General features: G+C 47.0%; 1 protein-coding gene across 2 annotated transcripts; it reads right to left on the reverse strand.

Moving 5' to 3' along the window:
* Positions 1-1,241: 1,241 nt before the first annotated feature.
* Positions 1,242-15,617, reverse strand: LOC149393445 (protein serine/threonine kinase). Of its 2 annotated transcripts, none has more exons than XM_089616866.1 (17): positions 15,330-15,617; positions 14,838-15,028; positions 14,650-14,738; positions 12,471-14,513; positions 12,052-12,379; positions 11,745-11,960; positions 11,113-11,185; positions 10,814-11,019; positions 10,670-10,732; positions 10,360-10,562; positions 10,120-10,231; positions 9,544-10,050; positions 9,165-9,460; positions 8,580-8,817; positions 8,413-8,486; positions 1,795-1,930; positions 1,242-1,717 (listed from the first exon to the last, which is right to left on the reverse strand). In XM_089616866.1, the coding sequence occupies exons 2-17, from the start codon at positions 14,961-14,963 to the stop codon at positions 1,568-1,570; spliced, it is 4,860 nt and encodes a 1,619-aa protein (XP_089472992.1). In that variant the 5' UTR covers positions 14,964-15,028; positions 15,330-15,617; the 3' UTR covers positions 1,242-1,567. The 2 variants fall into 2 exon arrangements, with proteins under 2 accessions (XP_089472992.1, XP_089472991.1); XM_089616865.1 differs by having other exon boundaries at positions 14,838-15,035.
* Positions 15,618-27,433: the final 11,816 nt, after the last annotated feature.

A 27,433-nucleotide genomic window follows, 5' to 3' on the forward strand; every position in this document is an offset into this window, starting at 1 on the left:
TTGCCGTCTCCAACTCCGCCCGAAGCAACGAATTAATATGAATTAACAAGAATTAATACGAATTAACACTTAATTAACAAGAAAGGCTCCCCAGAAGAACCAGAAGGGCCCGGTGGTTGACAAACGTTTGTTGACTACTACCAAAAAGCGGAACTCAATAACTCCGGCAAACCCGACTCTACGAAGAAAAAACTCTTTCTTTGGGCGTTAAGACCGGAGCTTTTTGTTATCTATTGAAACTGGTTGGCCAGTGATCGATTGAAAAGTAGACCTATAAATAGGTTTAGCTAACTCAACAAATTAACACGAAATAACACAAATTAACATGAATTAACACGAATTAACGAATTCACTCACCATAACCAAAGAACCAGACCTCGGAGGATCAATGCGTAGAGGAATGGCGGGGTCTTGATGAACCCCGAAGAACATGGTTGGCAAGACAAAGCTCACCAGATCAACCATACTCTCAAAACTTCGAAAAATGGAGAAGCCGCCAGGTCGCGTGGGATGTCGGGGAAGTCGAGCACAAGCTCCCTCCGACGTGAATCCGGCGTAGATCGACGCCCGCCACGTGTCGGGAAGGAATGCCGTCTGGATTGGGACAGAGCTCTCCAACTGGATTTGAAGCTTGCGAAATACCCAAGGCAGGGCAATCGCACGAATCGAGGAAACTTGTTGACAAATCAGAAAGAGCTCCCAAGTCCCGATGAGGTGGGTTCGACTCACGTCAAGCTTCGGAGACGAAGGACAGTTTTGTGTTGTGTTTGTCAAGGGAGAGCACGGCCAGGACTGAGAGAGCACGCGAAGAAGAAGACCAGTGGTGATGGCTTCATTAGCGTTCAAGTGGGGCTGAATCGCGTTTGGGTCGTGCGACTGATGTGTTTGGTTTGAGGATTAGGGTTGAGAACGAGATAGATCTGATTGTATTAAGCCCCAATAAATACAAGATAATTAAATATTTTTTTATTTAAAAAGTTAAAAAAAATGGTAAAATTAGAAGCAAAAATTTGATTTAATTATCACATCATCAGAATTGGCTATTTAAACAAAAAAAAAAAAAATTAAAACATTGATTATTTTGTAATTCCAACGTTTGAAGTTGGCTAATCCGTGTAATTTTTCAAGAAACTATCTATCTTTGTTGTTAGAAGCACGTTCATAAGAAACACATTCATAAAAAAATTACTAAGTAAAAAAAAAACTATAATTCGGGGATTCCACAAATAGCTTATATGAATAATAAAAAAAAATCTATAGACATTCTAGTTGGGTTATAAGATAATACGTGGTTGGGTTAGCATAAAGCAATACACTTATGCTTAGACATTCGAGTTCATACAGCCTTGATACAAATACTTTTATTTACCCAATAATTCAAAACTACATGAGAAACACCTACAATACTTGATAATAAATTAACCATTGCTTTTCTTTGGTGAAAACAACAAAACAATAAGATGATGATACTTTGCAAACATTTTCTGTTAAACTCCTAATATAAGATGAACATAAAGCATGAGACGTGTACAATTATGTAAATACGAGAACCTGTTTCTATTGTATATTAACAACATATTCTCAAGTAGCCATCTTCTGTCCCAACAACAAAGAGCTTAGAGAAAGGTAAAATTGTAATACTTGACAAGACCGATAGGTTTCTCGTGCCCTGCTCTGCCATGTAAAGTTTCTGAGGTATGATCTGATGCTTGCCTTCCTGCCACATTCAATATAACCCAAGTTAATCAAGCATTTCTTTTCTTCAAAATCCGTAACATCAAGAAGATCGCTTACTTCATCGGTAAATTTTGATAAAGAAGAAAGTCCGATCTTATTTCTTGATATCGAAATGATATCCTGACCCCACGATGAAAAGCTTGAAATGCCGTCTGTATGGCCTTTAAATATTGTAGGCTGAGATGCATAATTCCTGCAACGAAAGCTCAATCATCAGCAAACTGGAATTACAAATTCAATAGTAACTTCCAAGAAAAGAAGAGGGTGTTTATTTATACTGAAAAGAAAAACATAAAATAAATAATAAAAAAAAAAATTTGAGTTCTCCAAAAAGAGGAGAAAAAAAATTCTAAGTGTAATTAGAGACCATTGTTTTTTTTTTTAAAGAAACAACGGGACTTTATTACTTCAAAACGGCATAGCCGAGAACCAGTACAAGGAATTCAAAACTGGAAACAAAAACCCGAAAAATAACGAAAATTACAGAGCACTGGGCCAATCCCTTGCCAAATCGGCCAAAGAAAAAGACTTAAACTCAGAGCAGGAAGAAAAAAGCCACAAAGTTATACAATGATTCAAAGAGTCAATCAAACTTTGAAGATGCCAACTCTCGTCCTTGAAGATAACCTTGTTCCGAGTGTTCCAAATTCCCCATAGGCTTTCCAGGATCCCAGTCTTGGCGGCTGCTGCCCTTTTCGAACTAAAGCCTGGGGACTCGTATATATTTAGCAGCGACTCTACAGAGGTAGGGTAGAAAGCGATACCCAGCTTCGAGAAGAACCACTGCCACAAATCAGTGGCCACCACACACCTGAGAAAGAGGTGCTCGGCATCTTCGGACGCACTACGGCAAAGAGGACAGAAACTCGGCGACAGGAACTGATGAGGATTCAATTTTTGAATGCGATCCGCTGTGTTTACTCTCTCGATAGCCACCAGCCATGCAAAAAACTGTACCTTATTAGGGGCAGCGGCTTTCCACACAGCGTCGTAGTAAGGAACAGGAGGCCGAGAGGCAGCGGGTGAGAGGTCCTCAGCCAGTGATTTAACAGAAAAAACATCTTCATCGCCCAGCCACATGCGTCTATCTTCGAGGCCTTCCCAAAGCTTGAAACCTTCCAAAAGACCTGTCAAGCCAGCCGCTTCACAGGATTCTCTATTCGTCAAAAATCTAGGGAAACCAAAATTCCAGTCCACTTGACTAGGAGAAGAGAGAGAGGGAAACGCGAAACCGTTTATGGGGGCGTTCTGACAGGGACAAAGTCTTGCCAAACGTGGGAACCGATCTTTCAAGCGAGTATCTCCGCACCAGACATCCTCCCAGAAACGCACGATGGACCCATCAAAGACCTTCCAAGAACATCGGCTGTAAAACAACTCGCGTACGGTCGAGACCGAACACCAAGGGCTACGAAAAGATCGATCCTTAGGACCCCCCGGTTCCCATCCGTTAGGAGAAACACCGTAAACTGCATAAATAACCTTGTGCCACAGCGCGTCTTCTTCAATCGGGAAACGCCACAGCCACTTTGCTAGAAGAGCGTTGTTCTTGATCGCGAGATTGCCGAAACCGAGCCCCCTTTTGTTTTTCGGGAGACAGCAAATGTCCCAACTCACCGCAGCGCGGGACCGTCCATCGTTGTACCTTTCCCATAAAAACCGCTTCACAATCCTTTCAATATCGGCAACAACCCCCTCCGGCATCTTGAAAGTAGACATAAAATAAGAAGGCAACGCAGAGAGAACAGAAAGTATGAGCGTCATCTTTCCCCCCTTTGAAAGAAACCCACGCTTCCAGCCGTCGAATCTCTTCGCCACCTTAGTCACCACCGGATCCCAGAAAGCTTTTCTTCTAGGGCTGTCTCCCAAAGGCAACCCTAGGTAACAAATCGGCCACTTATCTTCTTTACATCCAGGAGCCCCAGCAAGGGCGGTTGACTCACTGTCCGTGCAGTTAATACCCACGATGTTGCTCTTTTCGATGTTTATCGAAAGCCCGGACGCATCGCAGAAATCCTTAACAATACCCATCAAGTTTTCCCTGTTTGCCGAGTCATGCTCGCCGAAAATCAGCGTATCGTCGGCAAATTGGAGATGAGAAATAGCAAAACCTGGCGACCCGATAACAAGAGGCTTGAAAGAACCTCTACGCACTCCGCGGGAGATACAACGCGAGAGAGCATCCGCCACCAGAATGAAAAGAAAGGGGGATAAAAGATCACCTTGGCGAATGCCTCTCGACCCACCGAACCTATCGCGCGGTTTACCATTAATCATAACGGAAAAAGAGACGGACGAAACGCAGCCCCTGACCCACTTCCTCCACCGTGAGTCGAACCCTTTCTTCTCTAGGACGAACTCGAGAAATTCCCAGTTCACTTTATCGTATGCCTTCTCGAAATCCAACTTAAGAACAACTCCTTTCTTACCGGACCGCCTAACTTCTTCCACCGTTTCGTTCGCAACGAGAATCAAGTCGGTGATTTGCCGTCCCTTCACAAAAGCTCCTTGAAACTTGCTTATCGTGTTTTCCATGACTAGCTTAATTCTTTCTGTTAGGACTTTCGCGATGATCTTATACAAGCTCGAGACAAGGCTTGTGGGACGGAAATCCCTCACTCTGCAAGAATTAAGTTTCTTCGGGATCAAGCAGAGATGGGTTTCGTTGGTTATGTTGTTGATGACTCCGGTATTTCAAAATTCGGAAAAGACTCTCAAGAGGTCATCCTTGAGGGGCTCCCAAAAAACCTGGTAGAAGGCGAGAGAGAAGCCATCGGGTCCCGGGGACTTATCTTTTGCACACCCGAAGACACCTGCTTTGATTTCCTCTTCAAACAATCTAGACAACTCCAAAGCACAAGACGACGAGATAGCCTGCCAATCCCTCCCTTCCCAATCAATCGTGCGAACTGGGCAAGCCGAAAAAAGCCTCGCATAATAACACCATTGATCTCCTCAACAATAAGATTCTCCTCATCAATAATAGAACCATCCTCTTTTTCGAGGTTGCGTATGGCGTTTTTGGCTTTTCTGGCTGACATAATGGAGTGAAACAATTTCGAATTACCATCCCCGTCTTTAGCCCACGCAACTCGACCTTTAAGTCTGAGCGCTCGTTCCTCCTCCACCAGAATCCCCGCAAGCTTGGCTTTCAGCTCTACCCTTTCATTCCGAAGCTCAAGAGACCAGTTCAAACCTTCCTCTGCTCTGTCCAAATGCTGAATATCCCGCTAAATGCTAACTTTCAAGCCAGCCGCTTTATCTCTTTCCTCACTAGCCCAACCTTTGATTTTTTTCCTTCAAACCTTTTGAGTTTTTGCATAAAACAATAACCCTCCCAACCTTCCTGCTCATCTTGACCCCACCAAACTGACACTAGGTCCCTGAAAACCTTGTTATCAAGCCATGAATTGTCGAGTCTAAACGGGCTCGGGCCCCACTTCACCGGACACGTGCTGATTGTGATCGGAAAGTGATCGAAAACCCCTCTAAACTGTATTTCACAAGTACAAAAGGAAAAACGTTGCTTCCAACCTTCGGTGAACAAGAAGGGATCCAACCGAGAGCATAAAGAGACCCCTCTGAAGGCTGACCACGTGAATCTTCCGTTGGAGAGAGGCGGATCAGAAAGTGATCCGCCCGAAATCCGAAATGAGTTCGTTGAACTGACTCATCGATCTCCTAGCTCGAACCGGAGAATGATGTTCGTGCGCATAGCGGACAACGTTGAAGTCGCCGCCAATACACCAATCCGGTCCACAAAGTTCGCCCATGCCAGCAAGCTCGTCCCAAAACTCCCCTCGCTCACCCGGGTGACAAGGGCCGTAAACACCCGAGAACCACCAAGAAGAATCAGCCGACATCACCTTCACTGACACCGAAAAAGAGCCCACAAATTTATTCCGAACGCTGATAGTCCTTGAGTCCCATACCACCAGAACACCGCCGGATGAGCCGTAAGCGGGTAAGTAAATCCATTCTTTAAATCTAGAACTCCACACGCTACCCACGAAACTTCTATCCACATTAGACCTCCTCACTTCCTGAAAGACTAGTAAATCCGGATTAACACTGCAAACCAAGGCCTTAATACCTCTCCTTTTCTCGGGATCACCCGATCCCCTTACGTTCCAAGAGAGAATCATCATTGATTCCTACTCAACGACCCAGCCTCCTTTTTACCAAAGGACATCTCGAACTCGAGGTTCCGAAGCTGCCGACGAAGACCCTTAACTCTAAGGGATTTGCTGGATCCCTCAGCCACTTGAGCCAAGAGAGCACGAGGAGGCGAACTATCGGAGACACAGGAAACTGGACCGCGAGTGGTGGAGGTGCATCAACCGGATCCTTACAGGCCGCAAGCTCTTGAACCGGTTCGACTCTAAAAGTAAGGGCTAAACTGTCGAGGCAGTCATCACGATCGACCTCACCATCCTAGTGGGAAGACACAAAAGACTCTTCGAAGGAACCGTCCTCCAAGTCCGACACCCCATCATCTTCAACCAGCCCCCTCTCTTCTTCCATCACAAACTCAACTCCCCCTGGTTCGGACGCCAAGCCCAAGTCTTGGAAAAAAAGGAGAAGAAGCCTCCTGATCCTCTCTTCTTCTTGTAAAAAACTTTCCGTGCTTCTGATCCCTCATCAGCTCCGAGTCGCTATCATAATCGGTAAAAAAACTTTCTTGTGCGCGGGGCGATACTATTCTATCTAAGGAAAGCATCCAATCTGGATATTGATGCCACACCGAAACACTGCCTCTGTTTTGGACGCCACCTACTGGGCCTGGCCTTACCAGAGGAGAGAAAAATTCCATCCTCAACAGATTTGGTTGGCCTAGAAGATTCAAAAGTCCAGGAAGGATTGTTCCGGATTGGGCCCAGATCAGACCCACCAGGGAAAAAAAGATTGACTTGCACAGGAAGCCCTTTATCCAGAATGGGGCCCACATGGGAGACAGCCGCTTTTTCCAAGAACCCCAAAACATCTGCTGAGCCAACATTATCTTCAACCACCGAACAAGTGGGGATAGAAAGAGCAGCGTCATTGACACGTGGCAGCTTTCCCTTTGTATCCGAGACAAAGAGAGGGGATAGACTGTTCCCAAGAGTATTAGATGGGCCCGCGCAATAATCATGAGTGATAATATCTTTTCCTTTTCCAACGTCTCTGTCAACGTGCGAAATCAAAGTAGTTCTACTTCCAGAGCCACATTGGTTAGCCTCTACCTCGTCCACCTCAACCTCCTCGGGACTTGGAGGAAAAAAGGAAATGTCACCAACTCGCGAATTATTATCGACAGAAACCGAGGACTCAGGACGCTTCCCCTTCTCAGACGCATGAGCGGCGCAAAGAGATCGCCTAGGGGCTGAATCCGACGACACCTCCTCCAGAAGCACATGGGACAGACCGGAAAAAGCGCCCAAATTGAAGATACTCAGGCGCAGGTTATTTCCTATGGTGAGTTCCGGATCGACGAGACCAGAGGCGCTACCTCTACACTTGATTTTGGCATATTGAAGACAAGACAGATCGAGAGTTTCCCTTGCAATCTCGATTAAACCACCTAACATGGCTCCAATCTCGATCAGGCTATCAAGGTTCCAACGGTCAAAAGGAAGACCCTCTAAGCCAATCCAGCTGTTTTTGAGAAACACCTTATGATCCCTCCTCATCTCACCGAAGGACCATGGACAAAGACTGGCGATTTCTCTCTTCTTTTTGACGACCACCGGAGAAGAAAGGGTGGCGGCTTTTTCTTCCTCATCAGCGCAGCAAATCACAGCTTTGTTTCTTGCAACCGGGGACCATGAGAGAGTTTTATCCAACCTTTTTTGAATCTCTTGGATTATATCTTTCCATAGGTCCACCCCTTCAAACCTACAGACGAGCACAGCTGCATTCCAATCTCAAAAGAAGAAAAACTCACTCGTCTTCGAAACTGGGACTCCTTGCATCCCTAAACTCATTGCCTTTCGGTACTGAGGACGAAAAAAGAGATGAAGATCCAAGTCCGGTAATTACTTCTTTAAAACTCCGTCCGTTCACCACCGAGGCCGAGGGAGAACTCCCGTGTCCCGTCTTCTCTACTTTCGGAAAGCGCTGGACAATCTTCATGTCTTCGAGGATCTTGGAGAGAGAGCGAGCGAAGAGCGGCCACCCCTTCAAGTTCCTGCCTTAAGGAACAAGGATAATCTTTCTATCACCATTGGCTACCTTCAAAATTCTGATGCACCTGCCTCTCTGATTCTCTAACACGTCGATGAAGAGAAAGACATTATTGATGGAAAAACATCTGCGATAAAAGGCCGGCTGAAAAGCTTCTAAAATCTCCAACGTCCTGTCTCGAATCCATGCTGCTGCTTTTCTCTGGACAAAGATGCTGAAAAGCTTCTCTTTACAGTCCTCCTGAATTCTCACTAAGTTACCATCCTTCCCTATAGAACATCTAAATTCCTTGTTTTCAAGTTTGAACTTGTCAACAAAGAGATTGACATTGCTACTGACCATGATTCCGTAGTAGAAAGATGGTCAGATAGAGAAAGACGAAAGGGCGGTGAGAGAAGAAAGGAGAGAGGAGAGAGAAGAGAGAAGAGAGCATTTTACTGATAAAGTCTGAAAGCTTACGTGTAATATTAGAGACCATTGTTAGTATATTCAAAAGGATTCTGAAACTACCTTCTCAAGTCCCATATCCGCAAAGTCTTATCAAGAGAACTGGAAACAAGCAAATGATCTTCTGGAGCAGCCAACTGTGGAACAAAAAAAAACACGTAGATGAGTTTAAGTAAAATGCAAAGTAACAAACCTGGGATTTTATTCGGTCACTGTGCATATGAACATACTTTAGTTACATATCCATCGTGAGCCCTCCAGGAGGAAATAACATTTCCACTTCTTGAGTCGAATAGCCTCATATGACCTGAACTCAGCCCACACGCAAACCAAGCCGGTGATGTGGCACTTTCCATTTTGTCAGACGACCCACATGAAGAAATGGCAGAGACTAGAGAAGGAAAACCAGAATCATTGGACTCTCCTCTCCAAAGATGAAGACTTTGGCCTCTGCCTACATCTATGAACCTGAAACAAGCACAGGACACTAGTGGATGACTTCTTTAGATTCACTTGGTTTGATTTTATTAAAGAAAATTTGGAAGTTTTAAAAATCTAGTCTTGCAACCAAGCGAAACATCAAACTGAAATTAAGAAGGAATTTGAAAACAATGCATTTTCAATTTTTCACAAAACTAAAGGAATTAAGGACTCAAAAGAAAAATAGACATTTACAGGAAACGTGATCGAGCAATGCTGAACACGAAATATCTCTCAAAGAAACTCTAGGAGAAAGCTTTTGACACTGCATGCTATATTATCAACTGGATCATTAACAAACCTTCTAAAAAGCTATATATGTTTTCATATTTTACCTAAGAGAACCGTTTCCTGTGCCAACAACAAGGTTTTCATTGAATTCCACCTGGTGCATACAAGTATACAAGCTCCCGTCAAATGCATTGTTGAGTAGACCTCCGCTAGACTGTGTGCTGGGGTTCAGCAGATTATTCTGCTCGGAATTGATTCTCGAGGAAGACGATAACGGGTTTGTCGATGACTCGGCAAACATATACACAAGCTTTCCCGTGCGGGCATTCCAAACATGTACTGTCCCGTCACAAGATGCCACTCTCCCGGTAGATGAAAGTACACATACGTCATTCACGACCTACAAATTACAAAAGTCGAAACATACATTCGATATCATATGACAAAGTGGGATCGTAAGAGTATGTAGTAGTATGACCAAACCTCTTCGTGACCATAGTAGCTGGAAACTGAATTAACTCTTGTCATGTCCCATCTTTGAACTGTTCCTTTAAACCCCGGGCCGATTCCTGTTGTGAAGACCATGGACTCGTCTTGGCCAATAGCTAAAGATCTTATGGCACCCTGGTGAGCTCGGACGGAGTGAATCACAGAGGATCTAATCTTCCATGGGTGTTCATCTTTCAGACCACCGACGCGGCCGAGGAAATCAAGACCATCCCAGCTAGCCGCGGCGCTAGGGAACCAAAACCATGGCTCGAACTTGGCAAAGTGTGAGGCTGAGCTCTGTTGGGCAGCCTCGTGAGCCCTTCCCTGAGGCGTATAATTTTTAGTGCCTCTGCTTCCCTGTGACTGAGGAATTGACCAACCAACTCCGTTAAGCAACAGCTTAGCGGGATGGTGTTCAGGAGTCCAACCCTTGCCGAGCAGAAGCCTTTTCGACATTAAAGTTTCGGAACCACTTCTTGACGACCCTCCGGTTGATTCCCACTGAAACAAGTCGGGTTCAGATTATTTCATCCATAAATAAAAAAAGTCCGAAATTTAAGGCTATGATACCTTCCAGTTATGATAGCGTAGCAGATATTGTTCAAGAAGCAACCATGTTGCACAGCACTGACGGAGCTTTTCTATCCCCAAAAGAGATGCAAAAGACGGATACAATAGCAACCTGCCAATGCCCTAGAAAATCCGTCATCATTCAAGGGAATTAAAAATAAAAAATACAGCAAATTTTTTATTATAAATTTCTCTTTTCCTTGATATGTAGGTTTTGTGAATAATAACAAAGGGACTCACACAAGGTCCATTCGACTCTCGATCCGAGCTTCTCCATCAATTTTTTGTTTTACACCTTTTGAAATTCTGCTCAGGGCAGAAGAAAAAGTCTCTTGCGAGAACGCAAGCTCATCAAATAGCTCTTTGAGCTGTGGCAATATATGCAAGGCTGTCAATTCTGGTCCAATTTGCTGACAAATTGACATCAATGTAGTGGCAGCAACCTATTCAACAAGGAAATTGTCACATTTCATAGAGTTTCCAATATATTACGAATATTAATCAAATATAAGGAAATTTAAACTTTGGCCGGATAAGAAATGTTTAGTACCTGTAAGACTCCAATTTCGGAACTGGTTTGCATAAGAATTAAAACATGCAAGCAACTTTGATCCTGCGATCGTCAGAGAATACACATTTTGTCAAGCGAAGCTTAAAAAAAAAAAAAATTACGACATTGTACAAAATTTATTACTTGAATGAACTCTTTTAAAACGAACTCCTTCGGTAAGAAAGCAACCAGGCCAGCAATCGTCATCAAACAATCAATAAGAGCTAAAGCACACCAGTTCTGAATAGGCTCTGATTTTTTTGAATTTGAAACACCAATACATGTATGAACAACATGTTTCAATAGTGGTACCATCTGTCTGATAACGAAGGTCGCCCCTAAAAGACTACCTGTATTACCAAAGCATCAAAAGTAGGACTATGAGCAGAATAAGGCGAAAAAGGTACAAGTTAAGATCATGACACAGAATCGGCAGAACATACCAATTCTAACAAGCACATCAATCCCATCACTACATAATCCCTTCCCAAAGCCATGGATCAGAGGCAAGATTGTCTGGGTTAAGCTTAATAGTTAGTCAAGGGCATAAGAAATCACATATCTACATATGGTGTAGACCCATCGAAGGGGGAAATAAAAATCTTACTGGATGTTTTTGCAACTCTTATCCCTGCCTTAATATGCGTAGGAAATAGAAACCTATGACCGGATTATTCTTTTATCTTGGAAAATCGCAATTTTACTCTACCTTTCATAATGAATATAGGAATAAATCACTCAACATTGTACATAACTATTTTTCTCCATTTTTTTATCTTATTTATTATAGAAACAAACTAGTATATTACGAATAAGATTGAAAAAGTAGGCAATCAAGGGAGACCCTTATGAGAAGAAAAACACTAGGCATAGTCTTTATTGAGAGTGGCAGAAGAATAATACATAAACTATCACTTCTCTAGTAATATGAACTAAAAACATTATCCTGATTTGACTACTTTAGAGCACATATTAATAATTTTTCCTGTGCCCACTAAAGTAAATTTTTTGTATCAGTGGCTAATTTAACAGACGAAGAGTATTTATTGAAGATCTAGGAGGTGTTCAAGTTTACCTGGTGAATGGTGATAGGCACGCCGAGTTCTTCACTCGAGCCAATCAGAAGGACAGAAGCGGCTGCCGCGGTTCCTTTATGTGTCGCTGTGAGCACGTTTGAGATTACCAAAGGGTGTATCATCTCTATATATGTTTGCGTGCCGATCCGATTCCATATCTCTCGCATTAAGGAGTTTTGAAGAAGAGAAACCTTTAAATGTGAATAGCCTGTCGTCTGAAATAAATGTCATTATTATAAGCCAAAAGTTTTGACAATGTCCGTGCTGACGTGTTTCGCAAGAAAGGTATGTACTGAACTAACTAGCCTGTAAAATCTTCTGAATGGCAGGGATAATCAATGCCTTCACTGACTTGGGTTTTAAACATTTGATTAATTCTTTCAAAAGCGTGCATGCCCACTCGGCTTCAGTATCTGAAAGGGTAACTATAACAAGAGATAGGCAATAAGGAGCACATATTTCAGCTGCGGATGTTCCCATTGCCTTAAGGGCCCCTTTTGTAGCGAAAGTCGCTGCGTACCGTAAACGGGACTCGTGTTTAGCAATGAGTTGGAGCGGCGCAATGAAAAAGTAGGCCGCTTTTACCATCGGAGTAAAATATGGGGAATCCAAAAGGCATTTTGCCGATGGTCGCCTATTTATTTTGAAAGAAAACACACACATTAGAATCATATTTCCTTCTAAAAAAATACATCAAGGTAAGATTAGACAAGTGATAGTAATACCTCGTCCATTCTTTCTCGATGCACGCTTGAACAAGAAGTCTAGCATGTGGAGGAAGTTCTGACATTAGCCTTGGTAAGACACCACTTTCCAAGTACCTTCCTATTGCAACTGAATCGAAGAGCGGTCGTCCCAAGTGAAGTTCTGCTATGATACACCCAATAGAAAATATATCCTTCGAACAATCTTCAGAAACACTTCCCGAGCACGATGGTTTCTGTCTCCAAAGAAGCAGCTCTTGGTACGCCACTAATGATTCATTTGTGACCTCAATACATTCCAGAAGGTTATTTGTATCAATGGAAAACAGCGGTCTTCCGTGCTTAACAAGATCTGACTTTCGATCTGTTTGTTTATCATTAATATTATCAACCCGAGGCTGTTCAACAGAACAAATATTCTTTTCCCTGTCACCCACACGGCGGGTATAGAGAGCTCCCAAGTGGTTAGCATGAACCGAAAACGCAGATGCTTGCTCCAATTGATTCAAGCGATCGATTCCAGAAAGGAGGGAAGCCAAGTTGTCATTGGCAACGATTCCATCGCTTGTTTGCTTCACAGAGGATCGACGTTTCGGGTGCGGTCGAGAAAAGAGTTGGCGGCGACCCGCTGATCTGGGCATCGCGGGATCCGAGGAAGGTAACATCACATTCTTTGCAGAGATTGCTGCGGGGCCGGACATCTTATAGCCAAAGGTGATATCAATCCAGTGATGAAGCTGGCTCGAGACCCGGTCACTTTCTAAGAAATCATGATGCATTCTTACAAATTCCTCGGGGCTACCTGCCCAAGACGGCACAGCCAAATCCGTCATTCCCGGATGAAGGGAACGAAATATTTTAGGGTCGCAGTAAAACTCGGGAATGCACTCATCGGGTGTCCATTGGTAGAGCCTTTGCATGGTCGATGGGTATTCGTTTGGCTCATAGACAGAGCGGACAGCTGTCCTCAGCACACTTAAAGGCAATCTCCGTGCTTTGTAACTGCACACGGCCAACTCGGAGAGGCACTCGTCAGACACGTGATGTGGGAACTCGGAGGTTGAATAAGTGAAGTCCAATTGTTCATCTCCTTTAGCCAGTCGCCACTTACTCTTGCTCAAATCTCGCCACCCGAAATCCGAATTCTCATCCGGTTTTGTGCTGAAATCTACTACCCATGGCATCACAGTATGAAAGGTGTGGTCTCCCCATGTTCTCCCGGCTAACTTGTTCAAGACGAGTAGATACTCGAAATTACTCATGTCTCCCTTCCACCACAGATTGAAGTCGCGGTCCCAATCAATTGAAAGAGTAAGCTTTAAATCGGAATAGAAACCCCAAGAATGACATCCCTCCATACACACGACACTTTCATGGCGTGTTGAGCTTGACCCAGATCCGATCCACTCGGGCCCGTCACTAATGTGTAGCCATGCCCAACATGACTCAGTCAACATTACCGTGGATGGTAGAATATTTCCATGGGCAACCCCTAATCCATGGATGTACGCTAAGGACGAAAGTAACTGGTAAATGAGAAAGTTTATCTGCCATTCTGACTTGAAAGCATCGGCACTGTAATGAAGGATGTTTTCCAGAGTGTATGGTGTTTTGGGAACGAGTATGCTTGCATAACCAGGGGACTTTACGATGCTAAGAACAGGAGCTACGTTGGGGTGTCTCAACGAACCAGGAAAGTCAATCTCTTCATGAGAAGGTACGCCGAGTAAAGCAAGAAAATTAACACCGTCTCGCCCGGAAGCTTTCCCATCAATCAACAGACTCAGAGAATCTAAAATGTGATCCTCAAGAGTGCCAGATGAATATTCGTGAACAACTTCAATGAATTTGACATGCGAACATGTCGTAACTTGTGCAAGGGGCATTAATGCTGCAATGATCCTTGCACACGAGAACTTACCTCGATGAGTACAAGAGGAACTACTTTCCACTACAACCGCCTCTGGTTGATCATCTGCAATCTTGTTGTGTTTAAATGTCCCAATCCCATGGTAATGCCCACCAGGGGGCTCCGAGTCTTCCGGGTTCTGGGTGTATTCAGCACTGTACAAGAGGGTCAAAATTCTCAAACTAAAATAAGTAGAACTTATTCATACCTTGCAAGTTGCAACCACATAAAAAAAAAAAAAAAAAAAAAAAAAAAAAAAAAAAGAGAGAGAGACAGGTGTGTTATGTATACACGTAGTTGGAGAGGCAATGACGAGTGTGAATCGGGAGATAAGAAAGCAGAAACCGCGAAGATGAAGCTTCCCCACTCGAATCAGACACCTGCACGGTCCAAACATCTAATGATTAGCGAGTGATGCCAAAAGTAAAGAAAGATAAATAAAATAAAATAAAACTTGTTTATTTATGAAGAAATAGAACCTGAACCACCGATGTTGAGGCAAGAGGGAAAGCGAAATCAGATATGGCGTAGCAGAAAACAATTTGACCCGAGAAATCTGTTTGAATTTGTTTCTGCAGGCAGTTCAAGCACATTGCCTCCGCCATTTTCCGACCTCTCTTATCAATCAAGGCTCAAGTTGGGTCCTTCAATTTTAAGGCTTGAACTTGAGCTGCATTCTTAGAGTAGACATAATGTGATTTATATGAGATTTCTATTGAAGATCAAAACATCAGAACTTTGCAATTCCATCAAATCAGCTGATATAACATATTCCAAGCGCAGAAAACACAATGAAAGTTATGCATCAAACGACGCTTTTCAGAGGCCTTGAAATGGAATCACTCATTTTCTATATTCAACCAATTTAATTAAATTACGAGCGCAAATAGGTCAATAAGCTACTGCGCTGATTAAGAAAAATAAATATACACAAAAACAGGAAGTATTCAGATAAGATTCAACAATCTTACAAATTAACATTTGACAGAGAAATCAGTTGCCATCGACGCTCAGTTGAATAAAAATTCAAACCAAAATAAATATGACGAGTGACGTCTCATTAAGAACCGACGAGAACTTATGACTAAGGGCTTGGTGGCTTGAGACTGACAGATGACACCAACGACACCGAGATTGAGAGAAAGAAGAAGTCCATGGAGAGAGATTAGTTTGGGTTTTGGAAGGTTAAGTAGATATTAGGGGCGTGAAAAAAAAAACCGAAAACTCGTAAATCCAACGATACCGAGATTGAGAGAAAGAAGAAGTCCATGGAGAGAGATTAGTTTGGGTTTTGGCAAGTTAAGTAGATATTAGGGGCGTGCAAAAAAAATCGAAAACTCGTAAATCGGATCGGACTACCGATTTTTTAACCAATCAACCGCGAAGACGTGCTTGTGGTCTTGTAAAAGAACAATACAAGCGTCATGCCGCTAGACGAAGCGGTCGAGGGATGCTTCATACCGCGCGATGTAAAGAAAAATCGAGAAAAAAAAAAAAAAAAAAAAACAACTCTTCACTAGACGTCGTCATGGGGCCTTGTGAATCCCTTTGAGTTTCATTCTTGAGAACGTACTCTCCAGATGGAGTGTTTCACGCGTTAGTTGGACCTCTGATTAATATCAACTTTCTTATCCCGTCCGATCCAATTTTTTGTACCCATCTAAAACGTTCTGGTTTGAATTAAAAAAAAAATAAGACTACGGGTGCAGACCAAATTGGAGCGGTCTTAATTTTTTTAATTTATTATAATTATTTTTTAAATAATTATAAGACATTTGAATAACTAATTTGAGTTGGACATCTCAATTAATATATGCTTATGTTATTATTAATTTTTATATTTTTTGTTATTATCTAATTAAATTTTCAAGAATTTGTTTCACTTAACCATTCCACTGGCTCTTAATAAGATTCTAGCAAAAGTTTTTTTATTAAAAAAAATAACTCACCAAACCGCATTAAAATAAATTTAATTTTTAGTTAATTTAATTTACTGTGGTCTATTTTTTTTAAGGAAACGTTGGTTACTTTTTGAAAGAATGACGAGTTATTGGGTTACTGGTCTAACTGCTCATTTGTACAAAAAAAATACTTAAAAGGTCTAAACCGGAAAGAACCGGTCTAAAATGGTTTGGTCTGGTTTGGTTTATTTTCTTAAATGGTCATGTCCGATCCAGTCTAGACTAAAAAATTTCAAACCGTTTAAAACAGTATGATTTGATTTGGAGGTGGGTTTTAGACCAGACCGGACCATGCATGCCCCTAATTTTTAATTTACTCTCATTTATTTTCTTTCTCTATTTACAATTTTATTTAAAATAAGAAAAATTGCAAGTGTACCAATTAAACTCTCGATATTTAAAATAATATAGATTGTGTAAATTTTGGAAAACAATAAGATTTGTGACAACAAAGAGATGCAAAACATAAGGATTGAATAAAATAGAGGAAAGACGATGGATTTTAAAATTTAAATTAATGGAGAAATCCCAACTCACAATATTAGCTAAGTGATTAGTCATTTTGAGGGGACAATTAAAACCATAGTTTAATCATCATTTAATAATAGTTAATAAAACAATAACAACAATTAATCTTATTAATGAAAATAATAACTGTTGATGTGAGAAATCATGCCAAAGCAGTCACGAGAACTTATACAAATAGATGGGTCGATTTAGATTTAGAACTGGGCCTCAAATCTCCGTTGCAAGGACTTGACGCAAAGTAAGTTCGGTGTTGTTTATTATAATCACTGAAAATAATACAACAATTTGAATTGGGAGATCACATAGTAAGGGAGAAGAAATCAAAAGTAACGTGCCTGACATAGGAATTGTCTTATATTTATAGTACTAGAGTTGAGGTCACGAGCTCCGGTTTGACTGGTGACACATCATGTGTTAGTTGAAATTCACTACTATGTTCCGGGACCCCGTCGTTCAAAGACTTATTCGTATGGGGAGCGGTTACGGATTGTTCGGGCTGACTGGCCCTATTCCTACGACTCTTCGAGGAGCGGTTAGCTCGAACTGGCGCTTTTTCGTGGACCTGTTATCACAAATTCATGGGCGGCTTGGGCCCAACTTCCTTTTATTGGGCCGAATCGCTGTCTTGTTATCTTGAAGACGAAGCCCAACATCAACAGGCAGTCCCTTAGTTTATTCAGTATGTGTATATAATAATGGATAAACTATAAATAAACACAGTATGGGCCGGTTCGCTCAACCGGGCTAATCATATTTCTAGTTAGTATCAGACTACCTGGTCTTCCACGTGTTTCCAATATTTCTGCAACAAGCAAACGAGTAAATTATATTTTTCAAACTGTAATGATTTTATCTCGGGAAGATCAAGGGGTTTCTTCCACAGATATACATAAAATTTATGATTTAGTGAGATATGATTTGACGCGATTTGATGGGCATTAAGTGCGAGTCTGTTGAACTTCTGCGGCTATATATTGAGGGGACGTTTCCGTCGATCCTTTATATTTATTCATCTCGTCTCGTGTTTGAAAAGAGGTAAGTTCCAAAGTTCACAACTTTTCTTTTCGCTTTCTTGCTTTCTCTCTGGTAGGGTTTCGAGTTTTTGGGCTGTAGTCAATAAAGAAGCAACCTTTTTCTTGGAAAACCTTAGTTTAGAGCTTTCCCGATGGCATCCATCTCCAGTCCAGCTAAAAGATCCAAGCCTAGGCGACTCGAGTATCCCCGTGGGGAATTTCTTAATGAATGCCCTCCTTCTTCGCTTGATAAGGCCGATCTAGACCGCATTAGGCGAAGGTTTCATATTCCCGTTGATGTGGAACTCTTGTTACCTGGTCCCGGTGATATGGTCGAGACCATAAAAGAGGGCTTTTTGTGTGTCCGAGAAATCTTTATAGAGAAGTTCCTATCCCTATGCTCTTTCTGGCATATATGGCTCAGGTGGAGGTAACTCTCCCTCAGCTCACTCCGTCCTCTTTGAGGATCGTGTGTGGGCTGCTTTGCTTGGCCGAAGAATTGGGGGTCAGGATTCTCCTGAACGACCTAATCCGCCTGGTCACTATGAAAAGGAATGCCCGTCACCCCAGGACTTTCTATTTTTCGTGGAAACCTGCGATGACCATCATTCAAGGAATTCGTACCCGGGACGATAGGTGGGCAGAGAGGTATTTCTTTGTCTGGGTCTCCAAGCTTACCGTGGGTGGCTATTCTCCCTACGTCCGTTATGCTTGGTCTAAGGGATCGGGTTAGGCTGCTTGTGTTTTTTTTTTGTTCCTCTTGTGACTTAGGTCTTTTCTAAAAGAATTTCCATGGTTTGTTGTGCAGTTTCTCTGAAGACCATCGCTTCCGACTCCTGGTTTGAGGAGCTCGTTGCAACGCTAAGGAGTGGATCTGTGGAGTGGGAAGATTTCACACAAGGGAGGTTCAATCATGCTTTTCTTGGCATAGAAACTCTTGGTAGGTGTTCTTGACTATCTTCGACGTTCCTCGTTGTGCCGAACTGGGATGATGAGCTTTATAATCTTTTTGTATTGAATGTATTTATTGATGACCTATCGTCTCAGGCTGAGCATCAAGACCAAGATTCAAGACAAGGAAGCCCGAGACCCGGACGCCAAGACAAAGATCCAGAACAAGGAGGTCCCGAAGAAGCGAGGGAAGACCAAGATCAAGTACAAGTGGGACTCAGCGAGGAAGAGATGAAGATGTGAGCTGACGGATGGAGAGCGAGAAAGGAAGCAGCGGCAAGAGAGGCCGCGGCGAAGCAGGCTGCTGAGCAGGAGGCTGCTCGGACGGTGGCTTCTGAGAAGGGGAAGGAGATAATGGTGGCTGCTCCTTCAGCTAATCATCCCGCATCTCAAGTGGGCTCTGATGACTCGGATGTGGTGATCACTCACGTGGTTTCCCACCCTGGGTCCGAATCGGCCGAGCCTTCACCACCTGAGCGGGATCGTAAGGCGAAGAAGAAGGTCGGGGAGGATGATGAAGAGGAAGAGGAGGAAGAAGCAGAAGGGGGAATCCCTTCTAAGGGTAAGGGGGTTTCTCAGCCCGTCCCTAAGAGGGTCACCATTGTGACCCCGAAAGGAGAAAAAGAGAAAGGAAACTCAGAGAAGGAAGCTCGATCTTCGGGTTCTGATGTTCGCAGTGGCGACATCAAGAAGAGGTCTTCGAAGGATCCTCAAGGCGGGAGCTTGCAGAAGAAATCGCGCTCTGGGAAGGATGTGGTCCAGCCGTCCAAGCCTGGGTCCCCTCCATTGCAGATCAAGTTCAACTTAAGGGGTCCCATGCCTCTGTATGAGGACTCGATGGGTTCGGCTGCTCTCATTCGGTAAATCAACAGGCCCGGGGTCATGTTAGCCCCGATCAAAGAACTGGTCGAGTTTGAGTAGTACTACCGGAGTCATGCCTCGATTGCTAAAGTAGGTGATATTAACATTTTGATATTTTATGAATGAGTTTAATACCTTGTTTTATTTTACCAGGCGGCGGCCGAGCTGAACCTTCTCCAGCAGAAGAAAGAGGTGAAGCATATGGAGAGGGACGGGTTCGTTCAGGAGCTGCTCGACAAGGCTAAGATCCCCACCACACAGCTGGCTCAATTGGAGGCGAATATCGAGGAGATCAAGAAGGAAGCCAATGCTCACACCAAGAGAGAATGGGAGCTCGAGCTCGAACTCGTGGGCGAACAGGAAAAAGGTCAAGGCAGCAAACTCGACTACTTCTGGTCTCGTGGGCAGCTGGATTCTCATGTCGAGGAGCTCACCACGCTGCAAGGCGAGCACAATCGGTTGGCGTCGCTCCACAACAAGCTTAAGCAGTCATTTGATGACGAGGTGGAGAAGCGAGTCTGCGACGGGAGAAGGTCGACTTCCATGAAACACTAGCGTCTCATCAGCACCATGAAGGCCCACTATGAGGCTAAGGAAGAGATGAAGGCGGCCGAGCTAAACATGACGAGGTGCTGCACCAATGTCTCCTTTCTTAAGTCGCTTGTTGAAGGGGCATTGACGGTCGAGGACGAGCTGAGGGATACTGAGGTGGACATGAAGGATCTTGAGACGGCCTTCACCAAGAGTCTAAACGCCATTCCCCTTTTTAATCTGTCCGACGTGATCTTCACTCCATACTCAGAGGTGGCGTCGGATGTTGGACAGGTGATTCTCGAGGGTGTTATCGGCCCGACGAGGTCCGACGGCTCGATCGACATTTCGGGCGGCCGAGCAAGCTCACTCGGCCAATGGCCGAGTGAAACCCTACTTCCAGCCCACACTCGGCCGGCCCATCAACTCACTCGGCCAATGGCCGGGTGAGCCTTCTCTCGGCCCAGGCCCAATCACTCGGCCAATGGCTGAGTGAACTTCTCCATATGTTCACTCGGCCAATGGCCGAACGAGATCCACCATGCTCACTCGGCCCATGGCCGAATGAGGCCTCAGACGTCCCAACGTGTTCGCCCGGCCAAGGGCCGAAGGAAGTCTCCAGCCGGCCCACCATGCTCACTCGGCCATTGACCGAGTGAGGCCCCAGGCGGCCCAGCACGCTCGATCGGCCGAAGGCCGAATGAAGACCCCTTTCGGCCCGACAGCTCACTCGGTCAACCGCCGAGTGAGTCTTCTCTCGGCCCAGACTCTTCACTCGGCCAATGGCCGAGTAAAGCTCACCCGGCGTCCATTCCTCCACTCGGCCATTGGCCGAGTGAATCTCCCTCGGCGGCCATCATCTCACTCGACCATCGGCCGGCCGAGCCTCACTCGGCCGATGGCCGACTCAGCCTCACTCGGCCAAGGGACCCTCAATACGTCCCTTGGTCGCCTATAAATAGAGGGGTCCATCCCTTAGTCCAGGTAATCCGAATTTGGGTACTGAAACGCTGGCGAACTCGTACCTCGCTCGTTTCTCTCAAGTCTCGGCCTCTAAACACTAAACCCTCTACAAACCACCTCAATCCTACTAATGTTGAGCGTCGGAGAGGTAAACAGAGGCAACCCCTCTGTTTCCCCTTTGTAGTTCACACCTTTCTGTTCACGTTTCAGGTGCTTGGACGAGATAGAGATCACCTACAGCTAAGGGACGGCTTGGGATACCAAGCCCGACACGCTCGAGTCGAGACGAGACCACTTGGTCCGGCCTTGGGTCTAACCGTCTGCGACTCCTAAATCGTTGTCCGAAAAACTGCGACAACATTTTGGCGCTAGAAGGAGGGGCCTCTCGACCTTGACGACGCATTCCCTCTACCAGTCTTCTCCCTTTGTTCTCACGACTCTCGAGAGATGAGTCACATTCCCGCCACCTCCGCGGGTACCCGAGCGACGAGCTCGAGGTACGGTCTTCGACGCCTCGCACATCGTCTTGAAGGGCAACCTCGCGATAGCGAGAGCCAGCCCCAAGACCCGATGATTGACCCCGAGGCCGATCTCCGAGAGGACACGGCCCAGCGGCTTGCGGAGCTCCTTGACCGCCCCGGCGTCGACGGTACGCTCATAGCCGACCTCCTCGGCTATGACATTGAAGATAGGTCCGCCCAAGACGACTCCGATCCCGAATATGTGGGGGAGTCGAGGACCAATGAGGCAACGCCCAGCCTTGCCCCCTCACGGCCCGAGAGGTCTAACAATGCTTTGGCCGGGCCGTCGCACCTAGCGCGGCAGCAGGCACGGTCACATTCCCGGGGACTCGCCCCCTCGGTTTCAAGAGGCGGCCGGACACGGCCCCTCGCCGAGGAGAGAGCGACTCTGGTAGATGACGGGGCCGATAGCCGAAGCGCCCACCGGACGGTCCGACCAAGGGCGACCTCGCCTCGCCCCGCACCAAGCGTGGACCTTAGAGAGCGCTTGACGGCGCAGAGAAACTCCCGAGGGGAGGATCTCCGCCAAAGGCTAAATTCTCGAAGGGACGCGCTCCCCGCTGCAACTCTCGGCCGGCCTCAGGCCAATGTCGTGGACCAAGCGTCCAACGAACGCCAACCGGTGACTCCCGTGGCCCCGACGGTCGGCCCCGCTAACGGGCTCGATATGGTCACAATGATTCAGAGCCTCCAAAATCAAATCATAGAAATGAGGGAGTCAGGGAGGCAAAGGCCGTACGGAGGGATCGAGGAATCATACTCTCCCTTCGCCGCACAAGTCCTCGCGCAACCATGCGTGGGAAACTTCAAGTTACCGTCCATTCCCCCCTACGATGGACGTACGGATCCCCACTTCCACGTCCAACACTATGAGACGTGGATGACGATGCAAGGGCAGACGGACGCCACCCTCTGCCAAGCCTTCAGCCTGACCCTCACAGGGTCGGGGTTTGAGTGGTTTCGAAGTTTGAGGCCGGGAAGCATCCCGTCTTTCCGGGCCTTACGAGAGGCGTTCCTCGCCCGATTCGCCACCCTCGTGGCGCAAAAGAAACCGAAGACCCACCTCATCTCTATCCGACAAGGAAGAGACGAGACGTTGAGACAATACCTCGCTCGCTTCACCGAGGAGTCTCACAAGGTCGAAGGGTTCGACGACAGGGACGCCATCACGGCGATCACTGAGGGAGTACGCACGAGCGACTTCCTCAAGTCTATTGTTGGCCAAGTCCCACGAGACATGGCGGAGTTAATGACGAGAGCCCGCACGTATATGGGAGTCGAGGACTATCTCGATGGCCGAGATGGCCGAAAGTCAGGAGGACAGGGGAGTCGCCGCCGCGACGATCGAGATGAAGATCGTCCCGACCCTCGGAAGAGGAGGAATAAGGGAAACCAGGCCCCTAACGGCCGCTCCCTCCCCGGGCCGAGGCCGGCACCTGTCGATAGCTTCCGAAAGTTCTCGCCATTCACTCCTCTGAACACTTCGCCGGAGCGAATCCTAGCTCTGCACCGTGACAAGTTGGGGAGTCCAACCCCTCTCACGAAGGATCCCGCCAAAAGGGATCAAAGCAAGTACTGTGACTACCATCAGGATCACGGGCACCTGACATCCGAATGCTATCAACTCAAGCGTCAGATTGAGGCCCTGATTCAAGATGGGAAGCTGAAAGAATACGTCCTTAGAACTATCGGGACGGCCGCGGCGCACGGAGGCCGTCCGCGGCAAGGAAAGAAAGGTCCGGCGACGGTGACCGTCACGGACCGCGCGACAAACGAAGAACCGGAGAGCTCGCAACTTCACGTCGTGGGCGCGATCTTGGGTGGCCCGGAATTCGGAGACTCGGCTACGCAAAGGAAGAAGTACGTGCGCGAAGTTTCCCAAGGGAAAATAGCGCACTACATCAACCATACGTACGAGGCCCCTCCTCCGGCCCCCTTCGAATCCATGTTCTTCACTGGACAAGAAGCGACGCGAGTGCTTCATCCACACAACGACGCGATCGTCGTCTCTGCCCCGGTCGCCAACAACCTCGTCCGGAGAATCCTGATCGACAATGGAAGCTCCGCCGACATAATCTTCAAGTCGGCGTTGGACAGGATGAAGCTATCCGGGATGAGACCGACCCCGATCTCGACCCCGCTCTTCGGCTTTTCCAGGGAGAGGGTCATGACGGAGGGAACTATCGACCTCCCGGTTACCTTCGGTACGCCGGGGGGGCTCAAGGTTACCCACATCGTGTCATTCCTAGTGGTGGATCAGCCCTCGGCTTACAACATCATCGTCGGCCGCCCGACTCTCAATCGGTTGAAGGCCATAACGTCCACGTATCACCTGATGATGAAGTTCCCGACCGAGAAAGGAATCGCCGTGATGATGGGAGACCAATCCATGGCGAGGATGTGCTACATCCAGAGCGTGGACGGAAAAGGGAAAGGAAAGATGGTGAGCACCGTCTTCCAACTCGGGGACAAATTCCCGTGCAACTTAGAGGAGGGAGGCACCTTCGGAGAGCTAGACCAAAGAGACGATGTCGAGCGTCGAAAGGTGGAGACGCCGGACGACCTCGTTCCCGTCATGTTGGACGACGCCAAGCCTGACCAAGTAGTCAAGGTAGGTGCCCAACTCCCGTCTGAGACCCGAATCGAGCTCGCCGCTTTCCTCCGAGAGCACAAAGATGTCTTTGCGTGGACACACGCCGACATGCCGGGAATTGACCCCGAAATAACGGTTCATCGTCTCAACGACGACAAGAGAGTGGCCGAGCGCGTTCAACCGCGACGGGCGTTCAGCGGGGAGAGGTACCAAGCCATTGGTGAAGAAGTTGACAAACTTCTCGCCGCCGACTTCATCAGGGAGGCGGAGCACCCCAAGTGGGTGTCCAATGTGGTAATGGTCAAGAAGCCAAACGGGAAGTGGCGGATCTGTATCGACTACAAAGATCTCAACAAAGCCTGCCCGAAAGACAGCTTCCCTCTCCCGAGGATCGAGCAGCTCGTGGACGCCACTGCGGGCCACGAATTGCTAAGCTTCATGGACGCCTACTCAGGCTACAACCAGATCCGCATGCACGAGCCGTATCAGATTAAAACCACCTTTGTTACGAACCGCGGACTTTACTGTTACAAGGTCATGCCCTTTGGCCTCAAAAACGCGGGAGCGACGTATCAAAGGTTGATGAACCGCATGTTCGCCAATCAAATTGGCAAAACTATGGAGGTCTACGTGGACGACATGCTTGTCAAAAGCCTCAAAGCCCATGACCACGTTCGAGACCTTAGGGAAATGTTCACGATCCTGCGACGCTACAAAATGAAGCTCAACCCCAACAAGTGCGCTTTCGGGGTCGAGTCTGGAAAGTTTCTGGGCTACATGGTGAGCCGCCGCGGGATCGAGGCCAATCCTGAGAAGATTATGGCGATCTTAGAGATGAGGTCGCCACAAAAGGTCAAAGAAGTTCAAAGCTTGACGGGAAGGATCGCCGCCTTGACGCGATTTGTTTCCAAAGCCACTGATAGGTGCCAACCATTCTTCAAGGCACTGAAGAAGACCGACGGGTTCGTGTGGACGGTGGAGTGCGAGGAAGCATTCCGCGATATGAAAGCCTATTTCACCTCCCCCCCGTTCCTCGCGAAGCCGAAGAGTGGCAAAACCTTGTACCTCTACCTCGCGGTTTCCGATAGGGCCGTGAGCGCGGTCCTCATACGCGAGGAGGACATGGTACAATGGCCGGTCTACTACGTTAGCAAGGCGCTCCTCGACGCCGAAACCCGATACCCAGAAATCGAGAGACTGTCCCTCGCCCTCGCCATGAGCGCGAGAAAGCTCCGGAAGGCCCTTCAAAAAGGGACCTCCTCTCGAATGGCGATATGGTCCCAAGAGCTGGGCGAGTACGGGATCGAGTTCCAGCCGAGAACCGCCATTAAGGGTCAGGCCCTCGCCGACTTTATCGCCGAGTTCACAAGCGCGCCCCCAACCAACGAGGGCGACGAGAGTAGTAAGAGCACGGAAGACAAGGAGGACGACCACAGTGAGTCGTCGAAGAAGAGGACCAACGACCCGATAGGGCCGGTCTGGGACTTGCACGTGGATGGCGCGTCAAACGCCCGGGGGGCTGGCGCCGGCGTTGTGCTCACAAATCCCGATAGGGAAAAGCTGAGATACGCCCTGCGGTTCGAGTTCAAGGCTTCCAACAACGAGGCAGAGTACGAGGCTCTGATCGTTGGCTTGGAGCTAGCGAACAAGTTAGGCGCCCAAAACCTGCGCATCCATTGCGACTCGCAACTGATTGTGAACCAGGTTAAGGGCGATTATGCCGCAAAAGAGCCACACATGATCGCATACTTGTCAAAGGCCCAAAAGAACCTAGAGGCCCTGTCATGGTTCGAGATCGTCCAAGTTCCCCGAGAGGCGAACATTGACGCTGATGCCCTGGCCCGCCTCGCGTCTGGGATAGACGAGGAGGGCGAAGGCAGCGTCCCGATCGAGGTACTAACCCGACCCTACGTCTTGAGAGGCGACGTGGGGGTAGTTGACGAGACTCCGCCTCCCTCATGGATGACTCCGCTCGTGGAATTCCTTGGGCGAGGAGTCATCCCCGAAGACAAAGAAGAGGCCAGAAAGCTGAGAAGCTTGGCGCCGAAGTACACAATGAGGGAGGATAACCTGTTCAAGAGAGGATACTCCATGCCCCTTCTCTGCTGCCTAACCGAAGTCGAGGCGAGAAAAGCGCTCCGCGAAGTGCACGAAGGGGTGTGCGGAAACCACGCCGCTGGGCAATCATTGGCATTGAAGCTACTGAGACTTGGATACTTTTGGCCGACCTTGAAAAAGGACTCCCACGAGTGGGCCAAAAAGTGTGATAAGTGCCAAAGGTTCGCCCACATCCCACGTCAAGCACCGGCCCCATTGTGTCCAATCATTGTGCCGCGACCTTTCGCGAAGTGGGGAATCGACCTCATCGGTGAGCTACCTACGGCCCCGAGGCAATACAAGCACGCAATCGTGGCCATCGATTACTTCACAAAGTGGGTAGAGGCTGAGCCGCTAGCGAAGATCACTGAGGCGAACACGACGATCTTCATTTGGAAAAGCATCATCTGCCGCTTCGGGATCCCCGCGTCAATTGTGACCGACAACGGGAAACAATTCGACAACGCGCGCCTCCGAGAAATGTGCGAACAACTGGGCATTAGCAAGACTTTCTCCTCTCCCCGCCATCCTCAAGCCAATGGTCAAGTCGAGGCGGTTAATAAGACAATCAAAGAGAACTTGAAGAAGAAGCTGGAGGAAAGGAAGGGGGCTTGGGCCGACGAGCTCCCCATGGTCTTATGGGCATACCGCACCACCGCTCGAAATGCGACCGGCGAAACTCCTTTCGCTCTCGCATTCGGCGTCGAGGCCGTGGTACCCGTCGAGACCAAGCTACCAACCTTGCGCATCGAGGAGTACGAAGAAGCCACCAACAACGACGCAATCAGGCTCGAGTTAGACCTCATAGACGAAAGGAGGTCGGACGCACTCACCCGACTTGCTGCGCAAAAGAGGAAAGTCGAGAAATACTACAACTCAAAGATCAAGCTGCGAAAGTTCGCCGACGGAAGCCTCGTTCTTCGAAGGGTGTTCCAAAACACCAAGGTGCAAGGTGCGGGAGTTCTAGGCCCCACCTGGGAAGGCCCGTACCGTGTGCGCCGAGCCATCCACAACCGTGGAACGCGGAGCACCTTCGGCAATATTACCAGTAGACAT

The sequence above is a fragment of the Urtica dioica genome, chromosome 6 (assembly GCF_054948205.1).
Source record: "Urtica dioica subsp. dioica isolate 48M chromosome 6, U.dioica_male_clone48M_v1_H2, whole genome shotgun sequence".
In the NCBI taxonomy this organism is placed as follows: Eukaryota; Viridiplantae; Streptophyta; class Magnoliopsida; order Rosales; family Urticaceae; genus Urtica; species Urtica dioica.